General features: G+C 35.2%; 1 protein-coding gene across 2 annotated transcripts in view; it reads left to right on the forward strand.

Annotated features, from left to right (window-relative positions):
- The first annotated feature begins 1,191 nt into the window (after positions 1–1,191).
- runx1 (RUNX family transcription factor 1) overlaps positions 1,192–23,710 on the forward strand; it is a 30,109-nt gene continuing 7,590 nt past the window's right edge. The window contains exons 1-5 of one of the 2 annotated variants that reach the window (XM_073842408.1): positions 1,192–1,354; positions 6,608–6,864; positions 8,415–8,571; positions 14,622–14,726; positions 17,020–17,187. In XM_073842408.1, coding sequence (XP_073698509.1) covers positions 1,204–1,354; positions 6,608–6,864; positions 8,415–8,571; positions 14,622–14,726; positions 17,020–17,187 — 838 coding nt within the window. In that variant the 5' untranslated portion in view covers positions 1,192–1,203. Of the gene's footprint in view, positions 1,355–3,710; positions 4,304–6,607; positions 6,865–8,414; positions 8,572–14,621; positions 14,727–17,019; positions 17,188–23,710 lie in introns of those variants that run through there. The other variant, XM_073842407.1, reaches the window with a different exon arrangement.

A 23,710-nucleotide genomic window follows, 5' to 3' on the forward strand; every position in this document is an offset into this window, starting at 1 on the left:
ATATCTGGAATCTGAAGGTGCAAAAAATCTAAATATTGAGAAATTGCCTTTAAAGTTGTCCAAATGTAACAAGTTCTTAGCAATGCATATTACTAATCGAAAATTAAGTTCTGATATATTTACGGTAGGAAGTTTACAAAATATATTCAATGAAACGTGATCTTCACTTATATGTAGCTATAATGTGTTTTTGGCTATTGCTAGAAATATACCCGTGCTATTTAAGGTTTTGTGGTCCAGTGTCACATATAAAAACATAACACAGCTTTTTGATGAAATAGTCAATGTTTAATTAGATTAAATTATTATTATGAATATGTTATTTCATTCCACCATTCAAAATGTTTATGTTGGTAAGATTTTTTTTGTATGTTCTTAAAATAAGCATAATTTTTTTTGATCACCAAGGCCGCATTTATTTGTTCAAAATACAGTAAAAACGGTAAAATTGTGAAATATTATTTCAATTTAAAGTAACTGTTTTCTATGCGGATAAATAGTAAAATGTAATTTATTCCTGTGATCAAAGCTGAATTTTCAGCATCAATACTCCAGTCTTCAGTGTCACATGATCCTTCAGAAATAATTCTAAAAACATTTCTGATTATTGTCAATATTGAAATCAGTTGTGCTGCCGAATATTTTTGTGATACATTTTATTTTTCAGGATACTTTGATGTATAGAAAGTTCAAAAGAACTTCTATTTATTTGAAATAGAAATTTTGTAACATTATATAATGTTACTTTTTGGCAAATTGAATGCATCCTTGCTGAATAAAAGTTCTTTTTTTACTTATAGAGATTTAAGGAACCCAGAAACCAAAGCACTGATCTAAAGAACGTATAATGTGTCGTCAACAACCTTTCAAAACAAGCACATTTAGAAATAAAAGTCAAAAATGTATCTGTTTTGCCTTTTTGCCTTCTATATCCACAAGTTCTTCTTTGCAGACTTCACCTGCTCTCTCATGCGTATTTTCACCATTTTCACTGCAGAAAGCCAGAGATGGGGGGAAATCAGTGGCTAAATGAAATTAGCAGGTTAGAAGTGCCCCGGGGCAGTGAGATGGGTCTCCTGAGGCCATGCTTACTGATGGGATATATTAGTCATGACTGCATGTCAACTTTTCCTCCGTCGCCTCTTCTCTTAATCTGTGTTTTGTGTAATATGGAGCAGGGCGGTGGGAGACGTGAGGGTATAAATGCCGCGAGGTGTAGGAGGGAATCCGTATTTCCAATCCTGGATTGAATCAGAACAGCTCGAAATGAATTCAGGCCCCTTCAAAGCGTCCGGACCGCTCTCTTGGGCCATGTACTTCATGAGGAAGGGCCGAAACAGCAACGCACTCTTTGGTAAAGACAAAACTCTGTGGTATTTGTCACACTTTCGTTCTCCATGAATCACATCATCCATCGTTTTTTTTTTTTTTTTTTCTGCTCTGTAGTTTCTCTTGTATTATCTCTTTAGAATGTGAAAGAGGAACTGTTGAAATAGGGAACAACAACTTCATGTACCTTCATTATGTGTGTGTGTTTATGCACCATCAGGCCTTTGTTTTTCAAGATTTTCTCAACTGGTTAATGCTTATTTTTACCTAGCAACAATATGTGGACATTAATGATGATAGTCTGATAAATATCAAATGACAGCTGAAATATGATGTATTAAAACACAATAACAGCTGCCCTATGGAAATGCTTTTTTTTTTTTATTATAATAGCTGTATTAAGTTTAGAGGAAATATTTGTGAGGGAAGAAACCGCTTGTATTAAAGTGTTCGCTGTGCTCGGGTAGAATTATATTTTATTCAGCGTGTGCTTCCTCCATGGCTCGGCCGAACATGATCAGATATTTGTAACCCTGCAACGCTTGTCAATATATTTTATAGCCGACTACAAGCGCTATTGATTGCTCAACTTTCGGAGATCAGATTACTCTAAATCAGTAAAACACAAGACCGAGATCCTGCACATCCAAGACCTGCGGTGCCTTCGTGCTAGAAAATCATTTATGATTGGCGTGCATGTTATATTATTTTCCCTGGAATTGATCTTTCCTTTCAGATTCAGCCGTTATCTCTGCTTTATTTGGTTGCTTTGACTATACTGAGCTAAAATTATATCTGGAATTATTATTTAGCCTATATATTATAATTTTTATATTATAATATATAGAATTATTTTGAATATTATATACTTAATTATTTGATTTAGTGCAAAAGTTTTTGGAAATGCATCTTGTTCTTCACTAGAAATCAATCTATGAAAATCTGTTTTGACATTTAAACTTAAACAAGAAGCCGCTTTATTTTTAGATGAGCTGAAATGCATTATATTTATTTACAATAAGATAAAATTCAAAGCTAAAATAAAAAGACTGACTCTAGTATACTCTCTGTAATAATCAGGATGGCTTGTATAGAGGCTGTTTTCGTTACTGTGACTGATATCAGGATTTGCATTTTGTTTTGTGTTTCATTTTCAGAAAAGACAACAAGGAAGACGAGACTTGAATAACACGCATTTAATAAAACAGCGCTTTACATTTTAACAAATGAATCAGGCCCTGTAACCAGAAGAGAACAAGATCTTTTAGTTCTCTGTGTTATTGTTGTGAATGACTCGGCACAGTTTGATATGACTAATGCAGCTTTATCTTAAGAATTTGTCATGTTTGCAGCTGTACAGCCAAATGATTCTCAAACATTGTTAAACAATTCAGCTTTTTATTAAAACTTTCGAAGAGAATAAATGAATTTAACATGATCTAATATCAAGCGCAGCCAAATATGTACTTAAAAAGATGGATGTAACAGTGGATTCGCCCTCAAATGTGATTCTTGATGATGCCATATTCACTGGAGTATTACATTTACTCTAATTAGCCAGACTATGCACTGTATGTAGGCCTCCCATCCCATGTTTATTCTGAACTGGAAAAGTGCATTTCTTAAAGTGTCAAGCTAATTTTTATGCACTTTCTTTAAAGATTTGACAGTCTTTTGTGGCGGCATTCACATTCTGTTCATTCTACTGAGAGATGACGAAACATTTCTGTGTTACTTGCCATTTCCACTTCATGCATTCAGTCTGAGGATCTAACAGACTCCATATGGTGCATGTAGATCGTCTGCTGCCCCCTTTTGGCTACAAAACGCAGATTAGATCATTACCCAGTCGCTTTCCATCAGGCTGTCATTCTTCTACTTTTTCTATGTATCTCACTCTAAATAAGACTCTAGATTTTGGACTGTTTTGACTGGAATTTACATTTTTTGCTTTTTGTTACTTTAATTTATTGCACTGTTTTCTGGGCTGAATTTGTGTCAGCAAATTTTTTGATGTTCCACATCAGTCACATTAGTTTCCTTTTGCTTTGGAGCTTGCCTTCTTGTTCTGCTGATATCATGTTCCTTCTAGCACAAAACAAACTTACATTTTCATCTATTACATGTGCTACTTAATCTTTTAAAAAATTGTTTATATGACTTCTGGAAACAACTGATTAGATTCAAGCTGTTTACAAGATTACAAGCTGTTTTTGTTTTAGTTTACCCTGCATTTGAGCTGCCATTTGATAAGCAACTTAAATCCAAACAATTCAACAGTGAATCAACCATTTGACGAGAGCGCGCGTCGAACCACGCGCGAGGAATTCCATTGACTGCTCAGATCCATTTTTCCCCCCGGTTCGGACGGTCTTCTGATTGGTCGAGCCCGTCGAGGTCTGTCATCGCTGACCAATGAGAGCGTTCCGGGAGGAAGGCTTATGCAAATGAGCTCTCTTGGCCGGCGTTCCTGCGCTGCCCATTGCCAGTAAAAGCGCGTCGCTGCCGGGAGATTCATTCACAACGCATCATCCTTCCCACTGCGAGAGCGCGTCCTGGATTCGGGAAGAACACTTTCTCTTCTACAGCTTTATACAGTGTTACAGACTTGAGTGAATGTACTTTTTTAGACAGTTAAAGACTGAAAGCGAAAGCGTTGGCGTCAGGTGCGCGGTTTGCAAGGTGCGCGACTTTACGCGCACTTTCTAAAGGATACGCGAGCGCAAGATCATCCTCTTTTGATGACTCCTGCTGAAAGAGGAACATAAACTGACTAGAGTTCAGTTCAGTCTGAACGGCAGGGTTTCCACCTCACCAAACGGATAGTAAGACGCACGAACTTTCCAACCTTGAGCTCGTACCCTTGTTCCGTGCGCGTCCGAATCAGCTGCTCGTCTGGAGCCCTGGAGCCTCATCCTGACTGAGAGGGTGTTCAAAAGATACCAAATGGTTTTTCTTTGGGACGCCAAATACGGTAAGAGCGATTCTCAGCTCTGCGTAACGGCGGTTTCACGAGTCTATTTTTACGCGTCATGTTTCATGATGTCTGAATGTTCAGAGCTGTTAATAATCACTGAAACATTTAACCTTAAGCGAAATCGTCATGGTAATGTGACATTCCCAGTCAAAAACAGTGCAGATATTCTCTCTCTCAACTTCAAAGCCGTTGAAAATGATGAAAATAATATAAGAATGCAAAGGGATTCAGCAAGCAGTATTTTCAAACAAAATAGCATTGCATTAAAATTAGAAGTCAATCAGCAAAATGAGAAAATAAGTAAATGTTAATATAAAATATAACTGATAGAAGTGCATTAAAATGTAAATAACTTAGTAACTTTTTAAACACGTGAATTGACATTTTGATATTTATAGTCAGAGTTTAAGTAGTGTTAACTGTCCAAAAGAATGTTATATGAATATAAATGCCAAATGAGAAAAAATAAATAAATAACATAGATGACCTCCATAGACCCTCATTACAGACATGTCTTTTTTTCAGTATTGCATTTTGACCGTTTTTATATTCGTAAGGAATCATCTTGATGTTCAGGTATGATATTACATGATATGTTAGTTTTTTTATATGATGGAACAATTATTATATTCGAGTATGATTATGAAAATTACTTTTGTAAATCAGAAAGTGTGTAGAAAATGTATAAAACCCAACTTAAATATAAATATGTTTTTAAAAGCATGACAGATGTTTGTAGAGCAAAAGAAGAAGTGTTTTAATCATTCCACATACAGTGCCGCAAGTCTTTGCATTGTCATTGTTTTCAAAGTCTCATATGTCTGGACTTTGTGTTTAAGTGTATGGCTTCCGAGTTTGTGCTTTTTTGTGCATTCTGTCTGCAAATGCCAATCTGTGTTTTCTACATCTCGTCTCACTCACCCCAAACACCCATAATCAAACTCCAGTTTTAGCCTGCATGTAGCGACTGTGTCTGTGTTTATATTGGGCGGTGAGTTTGGAGAGAGCGCAGTGGCTCACTGTGCGCAGCATTGTAACGTGTGTAACCGCACTCATGTGGCATCGATTGTGGTTAGTCGAATGACCGCGAGCTGCGGCGCTGTCTGCCGGTTTGAATGCTTTCTTGCGCCTGTGAGGCACTGCTGCTGCACAGGCTTCGGCATTAAAGTCAACCGGGTGTTACGGCACCAGAAGTTGTCTGGAGAAAGTGTTTTTAAAAATGTTGTGCTTTTTGGGCCTGAAAACAGAGCATACACTGAGCATAGCTGCAGAAAATGAGATATTGTGCAGAAAATGGATTCACATGATGTAAAAAAGGGAAGCCGTGCATTATGGTGATTTTACCATGCTTAATTAGTGGTTTTAGCACAATGCAAAGTAAAATCACTAAAAATGTATGTCAAAAGTGTATTGTTGCTTTTATATAAGATACCAATGTTTAATAAACAATCAGTTTTATACTAGAAATGATTATTTTGCTTAGTAATGCAATGCTTAGTAATCTCATATTTACTTTTTGCTAAATATAATATTTATATTGTAACATTTTTACACTTTTATTACTGTGGCTGTGCATTACAATGATTTTACTGTGTTTAAGTAGTGTTTGTAATGTGGTCCAAATCAAAGTCAAATTACTGAAGACTGAAGTAATGATGCTGAAAATTTCAGCTTTGCATAACAGCAATAAATTACATTTTACAATAGATTCACATCTTTTCAAAACCGTTATTTCATCAAATAAATGCAGACTCGGTGAGCATAAAAGACTTTCAAAAACATTTTGAAATCTTCTTTATATTTACTTTTTGCAAAAGTGATATATTGTAAAATTAGTACGCATTACAGTGATTTTACTATGTTTAAGTAGTGTTTTGCACTCTAAATCAAAGTAAAATTACTGTAATACAAGGCCAAAAGTGTCTTACTACCTTTAAGAAACCAATGTTTAATAAATAACACATTTTAAGGTAAATGTTTTTTATGCTTTTTTGCACTTTTCTTATTGTGACCATGCATTATGGTGATTTTGTTGTGTTTTTTAGTCCAAATCAATTTAAAATCACTGTAATACAGACAGAAAGTGTCTTATTGGTTTTATTTGATACCAGTGCTTAATAAATAATTATGCAACACCAGCTTGGTGCATTGATATAGATGTGTGGTCACAGGTGTGCACAGGTAGGCCAGATCGTCAATAGCATCAGTTGTTGCTCATTTAATCTCATTTTTGACCTGTAGTTTACAAAATATATATATTTACTTTTGGAGTAAAAGGCCTAATGCACGTTTGTGTTTCAGAACCTGCGCCTGGGCGACGCTTCACGCCTCCCTCGACCACCCTGAGCTCGGGGAAGATGAACGAGGGGTTGCCCCTGGGGGCTCAGGAGAGCAGCGGCGCCGCCCTGGTGGGCAAACTGCGCATGGCTGACCGGAGCATGGTGGAGGTGCTTTCCGACCACCCAGGAGAGCTGGTGCGCACCGACAGCCCCAACTTCCTCTGCTCCGTCCTGCCAACACACTGGCGCTGCAACAAGACGCTGCCCATCGCCTTCAAGGTACCTGACCGCTGACCACTGGTTATCTTTGAATGACATCTTATGGTTTAGTAATATTGGGCAATATGAAGAAGTATGCATGCTTTTAATATCTTGCTATCTCACATAGGCCTTCTTAATGCACATCCTTAATTAAGCTAATGATTTGGCGGGAAGCGTCAGTAATTGTTGTTAATCTCCTGTGGTCATGGATGACTGCAACGTCTTTCATCATCATCATCTTCCGCTTTTGGCAAATGACGGTAAAAATGCGAACCACCCAGTCTTGCCAAAACCAGAACGCAGTGCTGTGAGGCATATGTGCGCTCTGAAACAAAAGAGCTGAAGAATGCGCTGACATTTACAGTTAATATGCAAACAACCTGCTCATTTAGTTTAGATGTGGAGATATTGCGCAAGTGGACGTGACGCAGGACAGTAAAGAGGATTTGAATAGTTGTTTGGTTTTCATTTTCACTCTCTGTCCAATGTTTTTGATCTTTTGTTAAGTTTAATAATAGATAATAGTATATACACAGTAGTGGTTAAAAGTTTGTGATCAGTAAACGTAAAAGGGTGTAAGCATAAAAACAACAAGTTTAATACTGCTTTAAATTGTTGTTTTTCCCAAAAAAATATGAAAAAGTTTTCTGTTTAATTTCATTGCATTTTTTTTTTTTTTTTTTTTTTTGAGCAAAAAATAAATATCATACATGTTTCCCTAATTTACAGACGACACCCACTAAAATGTAATTCAGTGTAACAGTCTTGTCAGGCATATTCACAACAAAAATCAATTTATGACATATTAAAAGATGTATTACGTTCACCCCAAATACTACACAGTTAAATGTGCCTATCCTTACAACACTATCAAATTTTATATGCTCCCTTATTCTTTTATATATTTTAATATATTTACAAGTCAGAATAAGCATGTTGTTTGAATTTTTCCATAAATATTGTTACACTGAATGACAACGTAATATTATTTCAACCAATTTTTGACATTTTATTCTCCAAAAACTTATCTTGAAACCTTAAAAGTAGACACTTTATTTAATTGAATGTGCTTTCTATGGACGTTCGCTTTTGTAAATTTCTTTTGACGTGGACATCCTAACGTCTTTGACTCATGTGTATATATCTCTCAAAGCTGAATAAATAAGCTTTTCATTGATGTATAGTTTGTTATGATATGACAATATTTGGCCAATCTACAATCTGAGGGTGCAAAAAAATCAAAACATTGCGAAAATCGCCTTTAAAATTGTCCAAATGAAGTTCTTAGCAATGCATATTACTAATCAAAAATTAAGTTTTGATATATTCACGGTAGGAAATTTACAAAACATTTTCATGGAACATCATCTTTACGTAATATCCTAATCATTTTTGGCATAAAAGAAAAATTTATAATTTTGACCCATTACAATGTATTTTTGGCTATTGCTACAAAGACTGGTTTTGTGGTCCAGGGTCACAAATATTAAGTCAATGAAACTGTTTTGTTTTTAATATTCAGTTTTGACTGGTTTACACCTATCTAACAGATATTCATCGGTTAACAGGTGGTCGCACTCGGTGACATCCCAGACGGCACGCTGGTCACAGTGATGGCTGGTAACGATGAGAACTACTCTGCTGAACTTCGCAATGCAACAGCCGCCATCAAGAACCAAGTGGCCCGTTTTAACGACCTGCGTTTCGTCGGCCGCAGCGGACGAGGTAAAAATGCTTAAATATATAACAAAATGCACTCCTCGCCTAGACATACACACGTTTGAGAAGGAAACAGTTGATGCAGACTCACCGCTGAGCCGTGACGGAGATATTTTAATGCGCGTGTACATGCTTGGTTAAATGTGTATGCGTTCCCATGTGTTTCTATATAGCGCTCACACACGTCCACACAGACCGTTACCTGTCGCTTCCACTTCCTGTGGCACGTGCCCAGTGCGGTCAAATAGTGCAGATCTAATCTATTTAAATCACAACCCTTTATGTACACCTGCTAGTCATCCAGCCCTTTGTACCAAAGTGGTAGCAGATCCATTTTTGTGGGCTGTATTTTAGATATTTATGTTTTTTTCATGCACCTGTCAAGTATGAGATTTTGGGCTTTTTGCTGTTTCATAAAGTGTTTTTTCAGACTAGTGGAAAGAAAACACATAAAAGACACCGTGTAAAGCGTTTCTTTTATAGCACTTTATCTATTTGTGTCAATAGATATCAATCACAATCCATATTTTTAAAGCCTGTCTTATTTCACTTACACTGAGCCATAAATCTCCACTTACACACATTAACTTTACATTTTTATTCCTGTCTTTATTCTAAAGGTTTTTACAGAGGGATTTGTTCATATATAATTTGCTTGATTTTATACATTTTATTCCCCCCAAAATGGTAAAAAAAATACTGTTTTCTGTCTGTTCAACCCAAAATCCCCTCGGTACAAACATTTGACTCTTAGATGTCAATAAAATTAAACAAGAATTTTAAGTTGACTTCATCCAGTGTTTAGATTTTTGTACTAGAAATGTACGCAATTTAGTGCATATTTCATTAAATATTGCCTCATTTGCATATGTAAACCTAACATTTTAGAAAACGTACAAATAATGTTTGCAATTGTCAACGTAATCAATTAACTGGGTTAACTTCACCTAGTCAACAGAATGACTGGCTTCTGGGAAAACGAGGGGTCCCGCAGGGCTCTATTCAAGGCCCGATTTCGCTGATATAGCCCTCGACGTTAACACCACCGCTTTTAACCTACATGTCCGGGCCTGCGATAAATATACGAATGCATACACACTCTTTGTCCTGTTCTCCTTTGTCTGCGTCATCATTTGAACACAGCATAATAGAGGCAACAAAGTCGATGTTTGCAGCAGGTGAGCAGAGAATGCATGCATTGAAAATGGAAAACGAGTTTGTGTACAAAGAAAAGCATAAATGTTTAGCCGGGATTGTTAAACAGAACATATTTGTCCGTTTTTTACTGCATGAAAGTCTTGCTTGTCAGTGCATTTCAGACATGCACATCCTCACAGACTGTTGTTTATCTGAGCAACGCGTGTGTTTGTGAGCGCCAAGAGCAGCTGCGCTCTGCTGCGATGGAAGTGATTAGGTTTAGTGCCGGAAAAGAGTGCGGGCCGAGAAAAAACAGCAAGAGCGTGTTAAGTAAGGGAGAAATGTAAACCATGCATATCTACACACACTCTTGCTACTCTGTGTTATGCCTACGAGTAGATAAGACAACAAAGAGTGCATCTGTGTGGCTTTTTGTTTGTCCATCTTTGTTTTCGGAGCATTGTGAGTCACTTGATGTGTTTAGTTTCTTACACTCGCACTGAACAGTGCTCTACAAAACAGACACATATAAACAAATTATAAACAAATTCCCTCACATCACACATCGCACACACAGTATGTAGGGACGTCCCCTTGAGAAACGCTCTGCACTTCCTCCCTGTTTGAGCAGCGAGTCTCTCAGACAGAACGTCTCCCATCCAGACGCTAAACCACTGAACCACAGTCAGTGAGTGCGCTTCTGTGTGTGTGTGTGTGTGTGTGTGTGTGTGTGTGTGTGTGTGTGTGTGTGTGTGTGTGTGTGTGTGTGTGTTAGTGCCGAAGGTTTTGTAATGAGTGTGTTAGACAGGAACAGATGAGTCAGTGTTTTGCATTTATGTTTCTTAAGAATTCGTATACAAAATAGTACTATGGAATCATTGCCATATGTGGCCCTAAACCACAAAAACACAGGTATATTTGTAGCAATACCTAAAAATACTTTGTGTGGGTCAAAATTATAGATTTTTCTTTTATGCCAAAAATCATTAGTTCCATGAAGATATTTTGTAAACTTCCTACCGTAAATATATCAAAACTTAATTTTTGATCAGTGATATGCATTGCTAAGAACTTCATTTGGACAACTTTAAAGGTGATTTTCTCAATATTTAGATTTTTTTTTGCATTTTTGATATTTTGTATTTTTTGTGTCAAATTCCAACAAACCATATATCAATGGATGCATCTTAAATTTCTGAAAAACCCTTACAACTGGTTTTGCTGTCCATGGTCACATATTCATGGGTCAAAGACGTTAGGATGTCCATGTCAAAGGAAATTTACAAAAGTGATTTTATGTCCATAGAAAGCACATTATATGCAAGCAAAGTCTACTTTTAAGTTTTTGGAGAATATAATGTCAAATGTTGTTACATTGTCATTCAGTGTAACAATATGTATGTACAAATTCAACAAACATGCTTATCCTGACTTGCACATATTAAAATATATAAAAGAATAAGGGAGCATATTAAATTTTATTGTGTTTTAAATGAGCAAAACAATTCTTGCTGACAAATGGGCAAAACCCAGGATAGTGGCAAATTTTAAAAAATGTAGAATTTGCAACTGATTAGTATTTGGGGTGAAAGTAATTTGTCTTTTATTATGTCATAAATTGATTTATGTTGTAATCACGCCAAGATTGTTACACTGAATGACATTTTAGTGGGTGTCTTCTGTAAATTAGGGGGGAAATGTATGATATTTATTTTTTGCTTAGAAAAACAAAAACAAAAATGCAATAAAGTTAAACAGAAAACTTTTTAAGATTTTACCATGGTATCAGATCTGAAATATGCCATGAGACTGAAATGTACTATGGTATCTACCATGGTTCTCCAAGAAAGTACCATAAACATACACAGTACACACATACAGTATGCAAACATAAACTTCTATTTTTACTTGATTAATCGCAACTAATCATTTTGAATCTCTAGAAAAATGCCATGCTTTTTTGTAAACGGAATGTTCTAAATGTTTATTTGTCGATGCACATTATTAGTGCAGTATCACAGCATTTAAAGTGTGTTTTGGTGGATGTGATGTGATGTTTGTGTTGTTTGCGCGTGAGATCATGGCAGACAGAAGTGGATCGGTGTTGTCACAGTGACTGCGCTCAGAATAGCACCTGGCATCGCACTCGAACGCCGATCCTTGGCGCGGGCCGTGTTTGTGTGTGCGCCTCACATCTGTGCATATGTGTGTGGTCAGACCTCATAGTTTGTCAGATTTTGGGGAACAGCTTGGAGTTTTTCCCAGCTCTATTTTTCTGGCTGAGTAGCGACTAGCGCGTGTGCGTGTAACCGTACCTTGCTTTGGCTGGCGCGCTTAGGCCCGTTTAGCGGCCGTGTAACTCAAAACCGCTGTTGGCACGCAAGCGGCCGCCTCCCTGGGGTCCATCTCATCGTCAAGGCGATGAGTGACAGGTGAAGGCATCAGGAATTGTGGGTACAGACCCCAGCTCCCATAATCCTCATAGTCAAATCCGGTTTGTGTCGTTTGGCACATGTGCACGTCTCGCCTCATAATGACAGTCAAAACATTAGAAATAGCTCATTATAAAAGTAAAATAGTAAAAATTATAATTTGAATGCATTTGTTGACTCATAGCAAGAGCAGCCAGAGTGAATTTTATATAAACACTGACTTTTTAGGGGAGCCAGTATTTTTGAAGCAATTTTATTTTCAAGACTATTTTAGAGCTGTACACTCTTAAAAATAAAGGTGTCTCACGATGCCATAGAAGAACCTTTTTTTGTCTAAATGGTTCCATAAAGAACCTTCAACATCTGAAGAACCTTTCTGTTTGACAAAAGGTTCTTTGTGGCGAAAGAAGGTTCTTCAGATTATAATAAAGTAGAAAGAGATGGTTCTTTAAAGAACCTTTTGACTGAATGGTTCTCCAATGGCATCTGTGCTTTTAAAGCACCTTTATTTTTAAAAGTGTATGCTGAGCATTTGTTTCACAACATTCATCATTTGGTTCAACTGAATGGCAACTATCCAGAAATTTCTTTAAAAACTCAAAACAAATGTGTTTGCGATATACTTACCATTTGTACACATACGTTTTCTTTTTTTTCAGAAATGATTATTTTTTAGTCAGCAAGGGTGCATGAAACTCAAAAGTGACAGTAAAAATATTTATATAATGTTGCTAAAAATTTCTATTTTAAATAAATGCTGTTCTTATGAATTTTTCTTAATCAAACATGCTGAAAAATAAAATGTATCACAGTTTTCATGAAAATACTGGGCAGCACAGCTGTTTTCAACATTGATAATAATCAGAAATGTTTCTTGATGGGCAAATCAGCATATTAGAATGATTTCTGAAGGATCACGTGACACTGAAGACTGGAGTAATGATGCTGAAAATTCAGCTTTGTGTCCCAGAAATAAATTACGTTTTACTATATGTTCACATAGAAAACTCTTATTTTAAATTGTAATAATATTTTAAAATTTGTACTGTATTTTTGATGAATAAATCAGATTACCGACCATAATATAGATGGTTTTCTATGGGGTTGTAAAATAAAATATATGTCTGAAAAACCTTTTTTGGGTTAATCTCATGTTCAGGTCACATTTCATACCAAAAAAAAAAAAAAAATATATATATATATATATATATATATATATATATTACATAAAGGAATATTAAATTAGTTTTTGTACTATTAAGAGTTTTTGCATTTCAGTATTATTTTGATGACAATTAAGCATGTTTTTAGACATTGTGTGGAGTGTCCTGGTGTTTTCACTTTGCATTTTTATTGTGGTTTTATTATTTTAATTTCATCACTCAAATACAGTGATTTAAAGAAAATGATTAAAAATTTAAATTGTACTTAAGCCTGGCGTAACAATAATGTGTATGCTTGGTTATTTTTAAGTTATTTTGCATTAAGGTGTTAAGAATTTAGTTGTAAAATGTAAAATGCTAAATGCATTCTTGGCTGATTATATGACTTTCACCTTTTTGGTTGTTTTTATTTGTATTTGTGTATTTGTGCCTATGCATGTGAAATCTATCCATCTTTGTGGCACGGCTCCTCTCGATATCTCACTGTATTATTTCTGACTCTGTCTCCCTCTCTTCGAGATCATCCATGTGTCCTCTGTTTATTTGGGGACGTGGTCACATGACGCGTTATTTGGCCTGTGTCTCTGCTGTACTGTCTGAACTCTGTCTCTGTTTAAGGACACAACAAAGGCGAGTTTAAATTCTCTCTGTGTCTGTTCATGGCGTTTTTATTGTGACAGACACTTCCGATAGATTAGCCAAAATGTCTTCATCCAGAAATACACACTCGGCGCTCAGCCTCGTCTCGCTTACTGTGTTTTACAGTCTCGCACTCCTTTAAATATGTACATTGCACATGGACCTACTAATAAATATGTGACCCTGGACCACAAAACCAGTCTTAAGTCGCTGGGGTATATTTGTAGCAATAGCCAAAAATACATTGCATGGGTCAAAATTATTGATTTTTCTTTTATGTCAAAAATCATTAGGAAATTAAGTAAAGATCATGTTCCATGAAGATTTTTTGTAAAATTCCTACTGTAAACATATCAAAATGTAATTTTTGATTAGTAATATGCATTGCTAAGAACTTAATTTGGACAACTTTAAAGGTGATTTTCTCAGCATTTTGATTTTTTGCACCCTTAGATTTCAGATTTTCAAATAGATGTATCTCGACCAAATATTGTCCTATCCTAACAAACCATACATCAATAGAAAGCTTATTTATTGAGCTTTCATATGATGCATACATCTCAGTTTTGTAAAATTTAACCTTATGACTGGTTTTGTGGTCCAGGGTCACATGTCCTGTGAATGCATGCTAAATATATTGTGCAATATATGCTGAATTTCTGATCTGTTTGTCTGTGTTTTTCAGGCAAGAGTTTTACTCTCACCATCACCGTCTTCACAAACCCTCCTCAGGTGGCCACGTATCAGAGAGCCATAAAGATCACTGTAGACGGACCTCGAGAACCACGACGTGAGTGACCACACATGCAAACCTTAATAAAATTTTTAACATTTTTATATCATATATAAAATATGAAATAGATATTTTAGATTTTAATATAATCTAAAGAAAAATATAAAACAATATCTAATATACACACACACACACACACACACTTGCATTCAGATGTTAAGTATGTACTGCCAACTTGTGTGTTTCTTATGTTCATTATCACTGTCATTTGATCAGTGTAAAACAGTGAATTAAAGCTGTGCACGTGATTGTGTTTGATGTGGTTTGGCTGTTGGTGGCCGGATGGGTTTCGTTTTGTCTGTTCTGTGATTTCAGTCAGTTTAACAAGTAACGGGTGAGACTTAAGTCTGATTAGTATGTTGGTTCACATGAAACTTTTTATGCCACTTACAAACCAATGCATAGTATAGTGATGGTATCTGATGTAAAGTCTTAAGGAGCAGGGGTATATTTGTAGCAATAGCCAACAATACATTGTATGGGTCAAAATTATCGTTTTTTTGTTTTGTTTTGTTTATGCCAAAAATCATTAGGATATTAAATAAAGATCATGTTCCACGAAGAAATTTTGTAAATTTTCTACAGTAAATATATCTTATCAGAAATTATTACTTTTAGTTGGCAAGGGTGTGTTAAACTGATCAAAGGTGATAGTAAATGTCAGTAAAAGTATATTTATTCAGCTTTCAGATGATGTATAAATCTCAATTTAAAAAAAAATACTCTTATGACTGGTTTTGTGGTCCATATGATATTAAAATTGCAGTGAAAAATCTGTTTTTGCAGTGAAAAAAGTTTTAATAATAATAATTTATAATATGCATTTTACAAACTTACAAATTTTATCTTGACTTTAGTATTTTACATTTTACTATTACTTAATTTTGATATTATTTTTAATAGTAATCATTTAATATTCATATTTTGAATTATGTATTAAATTTGTCATTATTATTATTATTAAGTTTATATTTATATATTTTTTTAAGTTTTAGTAATGATTATAATGATTATAATTTATTAATATTATTATTATTTATATATTATTTATTATATTATTTATAATTATTTTTTATTTTAACTTTCAATTTTATCTTGACTTTAGTATTTTACATTTTTATTTTTAGTGTTATTGTTTAACTATTACCTAATTTTGATATTATTTTAATAATGATAATTTAATATTAATATTTATTATGCATTACGTTTGTCATTATTATTATTAAGTTTATATTTATATATATTTTTTAAGTTAATAATATTAATAATTTATAAAATACATTGTGTCTTAGGTTTTTGTGATTATAATTTATTAATATTATTATTATTTATAATTATTTTTTAGTTAACTTTCATTTCAACTTGACCTTAGGTTATTACATTTTTATTATTAGTGTTGTTGTTTAACTAATACTTCCTTTTAATATTATTTTTAATAATAATACTTTAATAATAATATTTATTATGCATTAAATTTGTCATTATTATTATTCATTTTATAAGGTATTAAGTACCAGGACTGGCATTAATATTGAGTTATCGCCTGTAAAATATTTGTATTGGTAAACCGCATTATTTCTATTAGTATACTTGTGTGTGTGTGTGTGTGTGTGTGTGTGTGTGTGTGTGTATGTGTGTTTTAATAGCATGTCTTTATATGAGCGCGTATCACGCTGTGCTCTCGTGTTGGTGGCCGTGGCGGCTCTATTCCCCGTTGGTCCGTTATTCCGGTCGGGAATCCGTCGGACGGCGCCACCCCACATATTCTGGGTCTGTCTGGCGGGATGCGCTGGCCTCGTCTTCAAAGCGCTCAGACGCGCTCTCTGATTTCAGCAGGACTTCCTTTCCTCGCGTGCGCGCCGACGACTGCGCGGATGAGTGCGGCTGATGGTTTCACACAGCTGCGGCCGCGTCTTTTCTGTTCCTTTCCGTTTGCCTTTTTCTCTCATCGCCTGTGATCATTAATCCCACCGTGCTCTCTATGTGTGAGGTCAGAGCGACACACACACTCACACACACTTCAGACGCCACAGCGCCCGCTACTGGAGCAATGCCATGCTCATTCAGCATCATTAGTGGGATGTGAGATGTACAGAAGTGTGTGTGTGTGGTCAGTTCTTGGTCTATATGTTGAGAGTGTGTGTTTAAGTGGTTTGACTGTGTTAATGAACAGTTAGTAACTAAATCGTTCTCTCTCATCTCCGTTCTGTGTGTGTGTGTGTGTGTGTGTGTGTGTGTGTGTGTGTGTGTGTGTGTGTGTGTGTGTGTGTGTGTGTGTGTGTGTGTCCAGGCCACCGACAGAAGCCGGATGAAGCGGTAAAGCCAGGCGCGTTAGCTTTCTCTGAACAGTTGCGGCGAAGTGCCATGCGGTGCAGTCCACACCACGGCCCCGCCCCCAATCCCCGCCCCACCCTCAACACGCCCCCCTTCAGCAGCCCCGCCCACAGCCAGATATCCGGTGAGTTAGACGGCAAAACCTCTGTATCTGATTCACATCATAGAGCAACACGAGGGCAGAGCTGTTTGTTAGTTCTATTCAATTCCATTCTGTCCAATTCTATATTCTACTCTTCTACTAAGGGAAGACCTGTTTGTTAACTGTTCCATTCCCTTCTGTTCTGTCCTATTCTGTAATATATTCTACTCTTCTAAACAAGGCAAACTTGTTTGTTAATTCTATTCAGTTCTATTCAGTTCCATTCTGTCCTATTCTATATTTTACTCTTCTACTGAGGGCAGACCTGTTTGTTAATTCTATTTAGTCCCATTCAGTTTTGTCCTATTCTATATTCTCCTCATCCAATGAAGGCAGACCTGTTTGTTAATTCTTTTCAGTTCTGTTTGCTTTTAGTTCCCTTCTTTTTTGTCTTATTTTACTTTATGTTTGGCTTTTCTACTGAGGGCAGACATGGTTGTTAATTCTATTCAGTTCTCAGTTCCATTCTGTTTTGTGGTTTTGTTAGTATATTCTATAGTGTATTAGTTTATTCTATATTCATATTCATATACTTAGGGCAGACCTGTTTAATTCTGTTCTGTTCTATTCAATTCCATTCTATATCCTTCTGTTTTGCTTATTCTGTTCTATATTCTTCTAATGAGGGCAAACCGGATTGTTGATTCTATTCAGTTTTAATTAGTTCCATTCTATTCCCTTCTGTTCTGTTCTATTCTGTACTCTACACTTCTAATGAGGACAGACCTGTGTAACTCTATTCAATTCTATTTTCTTCAGTTCTATTTTCTTCTGTTTTGTCTTATTCTATTCTATATTCTACTAAGTGTATTCAATTCCATTCTGTTTTGTCATATTCTTTTCTATATTCTATTCTTTTAATGAAGGCAGACCTATTTAACTATTTTCAGTTCTATTTGCTTTCATTCTATTTCCATCTGTTTTGTCTTATTCTATTCTATATTCTACTCTTCTACTGAGGGCAGACCTGTTTGTTAATTGTATTCAATTCCATTCTATTCCCTTCTATTCTGTCCTATTCTATTCTGTAGTCTACTCTTCTAGTCAGGGCGGACATGATTGTTAATTCTATTAAATTCTATTCAGTTCCATTCTGTTTTGTAGTTTTGCCGTGTTCTATTATATATTCAACTCTTTTAATGAGGACAGACCTGTGTGTTCATTCTATTCAGTTCTATTCAGTTACATTCTGTTCCCTTCTGTCCTATTCTATTTTGTAGTCTTCTCTTCTGCTATAGGTAGATATGATTGTTAATTCTATTCGGTTCTATTCAGTTCCATTCTGTCCTATTCTGTTCTATATTCTACTCTTCTAAAGAAGGCAAACTTGTTTGTTAATTCTATTCAGTTCCATTCTGTCCTATTCTGTATTCTACTCTTCTACTGAGGGAAGATCTGTTTGTTAATTCTATTTAGTCCCATTCAGTTTTGTCCTAATTTATTCTATATTCTGCTCTTCCAATGAAGGCAGACCTGTTTGTTAATTCTTTTCAGTTCTGTTTATTTTCTTTTAGTTCCCTTTCATCTTTTTCTATTCTATATTTTACTCTTCTACTGAAGACAGAATAGTTTGGTAATTCTATTCAGTTCCATTTGTCCTGTTCTGTTCTCTATTCTACTCTTCTAATAAAGACAGACCTGTTTAACTCCATTAAATTTTATTTACTTCCATTCTATTCCCTTCTGTTTCATCATATTCTATTCTTTATTCTACTAAGTATATTCAATTCCATTCTATTTTGTCATATTCTATTCTATATTCTACTTTTAATGAAGGCAGATCTGATTGTTAATTCTATTCAGTTCTACTCAATTCCATTCTATTCCCTTCTGTTCTGTCCTTTTCTATTCTGTAAGCTACTGTTCTAATGAGAACAGACCTGATTGTTAATTCTATTCAGTTCTACTCAATTCCATTCTATTCCCTTCTGTTCTGTCCTTTTCTATTCTGTAAGCTACTGTTCTAATGAGAACAGACCTGTTTAACTCAACTATTCAATTCCAATCTGTTCTGTCCTATTATATTCTATTCTATATTCTACTCTTTTAATGAAGGCAGACCTGTTAATTCTTTTCAGTTTTATTTACAGCCATTCTATTCTCATCTGTTTTGTCTTATTCTATTATATTTTCCACTCTTTTAATGAGGACAGACCTGTGTGTTAATTCTATTCAGTTCTATTAAATTCAATTCCATTCCCTTCCGTTCTGTCCTATTTTATTTTGCAGTCTTATCTTCTGCTAAGGGCAGATATATTTGTTAATTCTATTCGGTTCTGTTCAGTTCCATTCTGCTTTGTACTTTTGCCCTGTTCTATTCTATATTCTACACTTCTAATGAGGTCAGGCCTGTTTGTTAACTCTATTCAGTTCTATTCCCTTTTGTTTTGTGTTATTTTATTTTATTCTATTCTATTCTGTAGTTTACTCTTCTACTGAGAGCAGACCAGTTTGTTAATTCTATTCAATTTCATTCTATCCCATTCTTTTCTGCTGTTCTGTCCTATTCTATTCTGTATTTTACTCTTCTAATGAGGACAGGCCTGTTTGTTAACTTCATTCAGTTCTTTTTACTTCCATCCAGTTCCCTTCTGTTTTGTCTTATTCTATTCTATATTATACTCTTCTTCTGTGGGCAGACCTGTTTGGTAGTTCTATTCAAGTCCATTTTATTAATTTTTTTCTGCCCTATTCTATTTTGTGCTGTACTCTTATACTGAGGGCAGGCCATTTTGTTAATTTTATTCAATTCCATTCTATTCTATTCTGTTTTGTTCTATTCTATTCTACCATTTTAGAGGATCTTACTTAAAAATAAGAATGGTTTGTCCATTCTATTCTATTCTGTTCTATTCTATTCTATTCTATTCTATTCTATTCTATTCTACTCTATTATATCTTTGTAGAGTATTTTACTGAAGACCCATTAGAATCATTAGTCATTTATTTTCTGTTTAATTGTTCAGTTCAGTTTATTCCTATTCGAGGGATTCCCAACCTTTTTTTACATTTCCTTGTTAAGTTTTATTTCCTCCTTAAATAAAAAAAGAACTTTTCTAATCAGCTGAACCCCTTTGACCTAAAATATTTACTTGTGTATTTACTTTTAATGTTGTATATATTTAAATACAACTATTTGAATTCTTGTAGATAATTTTTCAATAATTTAACAACACATTTTCATAGTTATTTGTTTTTAAAATATATTATAGTAAATTTTAAACATATATAAAATATGTATTTTATTATTTAATATTTTAGTAAGTGCTTTATATTTTCTTTATCAATTAAAAATTAATTACTCATCAATTCAAATTAAAATTTTATTTGTCATACACAACCATATATGATTTTCTCGACAAAAAAATAAAGTATTTTATTATTAACTATTCTATTCTGTGTGTAGTCCTTCAGCCCTCATGATCCCAATGTAGATAATTCTAAGCATCACCGACCTCATTAGAGTCAGCAGTAAAATCATATTAATTGCTTTGCTTTAATAGGAATATTTCATTAAATCAGTCCGAATTTCCTGCAATGCTCATGTTGTGCTTTTGCATTAGTGTGTAATAGTTCAGGGATAGTGAAAGGAAGTGTGTGTGTGTGTGTGTGTGTGTGTGTGAGTGCTGTACGTTGTTTTTGGTTCTGCTTGTTCCTGGCAGGTGACGGGGGGAAGTGGGGACACATCACACATCATCGGACGTTCAGACATAACAAATACAGCGAACAAGGCCTCCTTTGATTGGAGCTTAGACAAGCATGCCAGAGCGTGCCGCCACACACACTCAAACACACACATGCAGTGGAAGGGAAAGTTTACAATCAGCAAAAGCCTCGTGGGGGCCACAAATGTTTCTTCGCTCTTTCATCGTTTCTTTTGTTTCATACTACAGAGAAGCCCGACTTAAACATTTGTACAGAAGAATGTCCGAGTTACACATTTGCTTCAAGTGACGTTTCACACAGCCTGAACACTGGAGCGTTACAGCATATGCATTATTCCTGCAGATCTATGCCATTGGTGTGTGAAGCGCATTTGTTTATTAAATATTTTGGGGTAATTTGATTATGCTTTCAGTTATGAATAAGCGGCATTCAAACAGAATGTTTTTTTGCATCGAAAACAGATGGATGGCACGCAGTGTGACATTAATTTGCTCAAAAATACAGGGAAAATAGTAAATAGTATTACAGTTTTAAAAAAATGTTTTCTATGTGAATATATTTTAAAATGCAATTTATTTCTGTGATCAAAGCTGAATTTTCAGCATCATTACTCCAGGCTTCAGAAAGTATTTTTTTGTGAAAACCAGGATGCGTTTTTTAGGATGCTTTAATGTAAAGAAAGTTCAAAAGGTTTTGGTGTAGATTTAAATTTCAAATTTTATGTTCAGTTAATCATTTTAGTAATCAAATGGACTGCCTTATGATCCTTTTAATCCAAATGGGTTTGGAACAACTTGACAATGAGTTTTTATTTCATTGCCAACTTTTTATTTTAGCATTATTTTACCTTTTGTACTATTTATTAATATTTTGATGTAGATTTTAATTTTATATGTTCGGTTCTCATTTTAATTTTAGTTTAAGTTTTAGCACTTATATATGTTTTTATATATTTTTAAAATATTTAAATTTGACTTAAATTTCTATTTATTTCTGTTTTAGCTTTAGTTATTTTAGTACTTCAGCTAAAGCTTATTTTGAGTTTGTCGCCATGACAATATTTTTAATATTTGCTTGTTTTTAAGTTGAAGTGTAATTTTTTATTTATTTTTATATCTTTATTTTTTTTTATTTATGTATATATTTAATTGTAGTAACTTAAAATTATTTTATTTCAGTTGCCAAGACAGTATATGCAATTTGCATCTAAATCTGCAATTTATTCCTGTGATCAAACCTGAATTTCCAGCATCATTACTACAGTCTTCAGTGTCACATGATCCTTCAGAAATCATTCATTTCATAAAATGCTGATTTGCTGCTCAAGAAACATTTCTGATTATTATCAGTATTAAAAACAGCTGCGCTGGCCAATATTTTTGTGAAAACCATGATGCTTTTTTTTAGTTTTCAGGATGCTTTAATGTAAAGAAAGTTCAAAAGAACAGCATTTAGTTGTCTCTTCTGGCACTTTTGATCAGTTTAATGCATCGTTGATATATTAAGAGCCGTCTTCTGAGAAATGGACTGATTGCAGCTCTAAGTTTGGCCTCAGCAGCACTTCTGCTTTTCATGCGTTGTTTAAAAACATTTCCCAATCTGTAAACACAGCCCTCCCACTCCGAAATACTGAGATCCTCTTAGTTTCTCTTCCCCTTCGTGGGTGCAGATGGGAGAAAGGTGTGTGTGAGAGAGAACGGCAGAAAGACGAGCACCTTGCATGTGCGTAACGAGGAGGAAGCAGAACGCAGAAAAGAGGAAGCGAGACGTGTTTGACAGGAAGCAGGCTTGTGTGAAAATCCCTCATTCAAAGCGCAACCAAATCTAGCGCTGTTTGGTTGTATTCATGGAAATAAGGGCATTAAATGCAACAAGTCTGGATGGTGAATGCTTACCAACAAAACTTCCTAAAACACCAAAGTCTGCATTTAAAATAACGGTTTGATAGCTCTGCATGACAACTAGTGACTCATTGATTTCCGCAAAGGAATTTTCTAAGAAAGTTGACACAAAGTGTTCCCGTGGCGTGGAGCTGAACGGCTGATGATGGACTGATGAAAGGACTGAACCGGGCCGGACTGCATGTTTCCTGCCTCGTGCTTCTCTCTGATCCGCCGGCCAGAAATAGCAGCGGGATTACGGCCAGCGGAAACCGTTATTAAGTCATTCAAGAGCTCTCTTTCTCTCTCCTTCTTTGCTACTTCTCTTTTCATACCATGAAAATCAGAAGCAGCTGCTCGCATGGGCCCGACGCGTCCGTTGTTTGTTTGTGTGCCGACGTGTTCGGACCAGCTCTGCCTCGTGCACACTTTAAGGATGTACGTTTGCTTTTGTAGAGCTTGTTTGTGAAGGTTTCTGGGGTTCTCAAAGCACTAAAACAATGTGAGATTAAAGAACTCACAGCCAAACTTCTCGAATATCCTCGGTTGCTTTGACTTCTCCCAGTAGTTTTCCGAAATGTCTGCTGTCTGATAACTGAGACTTTGGTAACAACGTTTGCAACTTTGATCATTACCGCAAAACCAACCTCAGAGGATCCCAATGAATTCTTCTCAGAAAGCCATTTCTCAAAGACGTGTTTCCAGTCATTACAGAAACACTTTTCCCAAGTCAACCCAGTTCTCTTCTCACTTCCCACCTCAAAATGATTATTCCCTTCATCCATATGCTGTTCATTTTCCTTGGATGAGTTTATTAGAGGTGCTCCAATTGGCAATAATCATTTTAGTAATCAAATCAAATGGACTGCCTCTTTGGATTCAGATTGGTTTGAAATTTCATTTTCAGGCCTTTTATTGTAGTACGATTTATATACCTTTTGTATTACTTATTAATATTT

This window comes from Garra rufa, chromosome 6 (assembly GCF_049309525.1).
Source record: "Garra rufa chromosome 6, GarRuf1.0, whole genome shotgun sequence".
Taxonomy (NCBI): domain Eukaryota; kingdom Metazoa; phylum Chordata; class Actinopteri; order Cypriniformes; family Cyprinidae; genus Garra; species Garra rufa.